This window comes from Anarrhichthys ocellatus, unplaced genomic scaffold, assembly GCF_004355925.1.
Source record: "Anarrhichthys ocellatus isolate YVR2014 unplaced genomic scaffold, GSC_Weel_1.0 scaffold1867, whole genome shotgun sequence".
NCBI classification, from domain to species: domain Eukaryota; kingdom Metazoa; phylum Chordata; class Actinopteri; order Perciformes; family Anarhichadidae; genus Anarrhichthys; species Anarrhichthys ocellatus.
In genome coordinates this window covers 1-2,500 of record NW_022281841.1, presented here as the reverse complement: position 1 = coordinate 2,500, position 2,500 = coordinate 1, and the positions used below count along the sequence as shown (strand labels likewise).

General features: G+C 45.5%; 1 protein-coding gene across 1 annotated transcript in view; it reads left to right on the top strand.

Moving 5' to 3' along the window:
• LOC116377935 (receptor-type tyrosine-protein phosphatase beta-like) overlaps positions 1-2,469 on the top strand; it is a 9,320-nt gene extending 6,851 nt beyond the window's left edge. The window contains exons 3-9 of the mRNA XM_031839696.1: positions 1-10; positions 145-285; positions 377-646; positions 756-1,028; positions 1,263-1,379; positions 1,930-2,076; positions 2,294-2,469. The exon at positions 1-10 is cut by the window's left edge and continues 110 nt beyond it. Coding sequence (XP_031695556.1) covers positions 1-10; positions 145-285; positions 377-646; positions 756-1,028; positions 1,263-1,379; positions 1,930-2,076; positions 2,294-2,421 — 1,086 coding nt within the window. The 3' untranslated portion in view covers positions 2,422-2,469. The remainder of the gene's footprint in view (positions 11-144; positions 286-376; positions 647-755; positions 1,029-1,262; positions 1,380-1,929; positions 2,077-2,293) is intronic.
• The last annotated feature ends 31 nt before the right edge of the window (positions 2,470-2,500 follow it).

Here is a 2,500-nt window from a genome sequence, read left to right as displayed (position 1 = left end):
GATGAAACTGGTACGTCTGTCGTCTTTAAACTCCCAACCAGAAGAACTTACTGGTTAACTGGACATGATGGTGCACGTTTAAGACTCCTCCCACAGACATATTTACATGATCTTTTTACGTGACCTGCTCCTCTTCTTCTGCAGGTCTGCTGAGGAACGAGACGTTGGAGAGCACGGCGACGCAGCACACACTCCTCGGCCTGACGCCGGGCCGACTGTACAACGTTACGATGGTGACGGAGGCTGGCGGGCTGCAGAACGACCGGACGACGGCGGCTCAGACAGGTACAGAGAAGAAGAAGAATATGGAGAAGAAGAAGAAGACAGGAACAAAAAGAAAAAAAACAATATCTGATCATCTAAATCTTGTTTCTAGTTCCCGCCACCGTCGCCAACCTCACCGCCACCGACCACGTCAACGGCACCGGCTTGTCTTTGTCGTGGCAGCGTCCCGAAGGCGACCTGGACGCCCTCGTCGTCGTCGTCCTCTCGACCAACGGGACGGCTCTCTGGGAGGCGAGGCTTCCGCCGGACGAGACGGAGGCCGTCGTCGTTGATCAGCTGACCCCCGGCTCGGCCTATCGGGTCGAGGTGATGTCCAGGAGCGGTGAGCTGACGAGCCAATCAGAACTCACCGTCAGGACAGGTGAGGGGTTGTTGTAGTCTTTGTTTCTTCATCTCGTCTCCATCTCGTCTTCATCTCGTCTTCATCTCGTCTCCATCTCGTCTTCATCTCGTCTTCATCTCGTCTCCAGCTCCGGCAGCGGCGGCCCTCCTCTCCTTGTCTCCTTCCTCCTCTTCCTCCGGCGGCCTCCACCTCTCTTGGTCGCCCCCCAGTGGCCGATGGGAGAGCTACAGGCTGCTCCTCCTCGACGGCTCCCAGCAGTTAGTCAGCACCGCTCTGGACCGAGAGGCTGCCAACTTCAGCTTCCCCGGGACGGGACTAACGCCTGGAAGGCTGTACAGAGCCGTGCTGAGAGTGGAGAGCGGAGGACTGACGGCCGAGAGCAGCTGTGAGGGAGCAACAGGTCAGAAATATACAACAGAAATATATACATATATATATATATATATGTATATATATATATATTCAGATATAAAAATTTAAATAATTGTAAAAATATTTGACAGTAATTACACATTAGTAGTATATGACAGAAGATACAGGAATGTGTAAACAAAACAGTCACTGCTACTAAAAGAAATATATGACAAGAAACACAAAACGTGCAGAACGTTTAGTGTGTGTTTTGTCTCTGCAGCTCCGGCCGCCGTGTCTGATCTCCACATACAACACTCTGACGAGACCTCGCTCAGCGCCATGTGGAGCCACGCCCCCTCTGGGTCACGTGACGGCTACTTCCTGACCATTCGCCACGGTAGTCGTCAAGTAGATCAAAATAATCAGATTTAATCTTTTTCACTTGAAGCTCAGAGATACTGCCGTTTTAGGTTAAAACATAAAAATGTTTTGAGAAAAAATCTAAATTTACAAGAAATATATTAAATATTCTCTAAGATTTAAGTTACAAAAAATTTTGTAGTTGTTTTTTTTAAAGTGATGAGGTTGATAGCGACACGGTTCTTTCACAAAAAAACAAAAGATAAATACTGAGGTTTTTTTTCAAATTTGATTCATTATTCAATTTTTTTTTCTCGTAAATGTTTTGATTTCTCTGCAAAAATTTTGACTTAAATCTCAAAAAATGATCTGACTTTTATCCTCATGAATTTGCTAATTTATTCTTAGAAAATATTTTGTTTTATTTTTAATTTACCACTTCATTATTATTGTTGTCGTAAATATTTAATCTTAAATCTTCAAGGAATTCCTCATTTATTATGCATAAATGAACCACTTTAAACAAAAAACAATCCTATCCAAGTCGATGAATCGCTCTTCTGATGATTGCTACCTGTGTGTCGTAGGTAACGTCACCGTGGATACCAGGGAGGTGGAGCCTAACATGAGGGAGTGCACTTTCAACGTGCTCACACCTGGGAGGAGCTACACCATCACTGTGACAACCAGGAGCGGGAAACTCAACACCTCCGTGTCCCTGGAGGGGAGGACAGGTGAGTCAGTACCTGTGAGGTGGTGAAGGTTTAAATACTTTATCATCCATTTACTGTGAATGTTCAAATATACTATACATAAAAACATACAAACATCTCCTCACCAGACTTTAATACCTTTTAATTAACTGTAGAAAACAGCTGTTATTTATTAATGTGGTGTGTGTGTGTGTGTGTGTGTGTGTGTGTGTGTGTGTGTGTGTGTGTGTGTGTTTAGTTCCCATGGCGCTTCGTGCCATCAATCTGAGTAGCTCTGGGGTCAACGGCCTCCAGGCATTCTGGGAGAAACCACCAGGAGACGTGGACTCGTTCTCTCTGATCCTGTTGCAGGACAGGTGTGTTTAAACAGGTGTTTAGAAACAAACCTTTAAACATCTCAGTGTCCACCAGGGGGCGACTCCTCTGGTTGTATAGAAGTCTATGA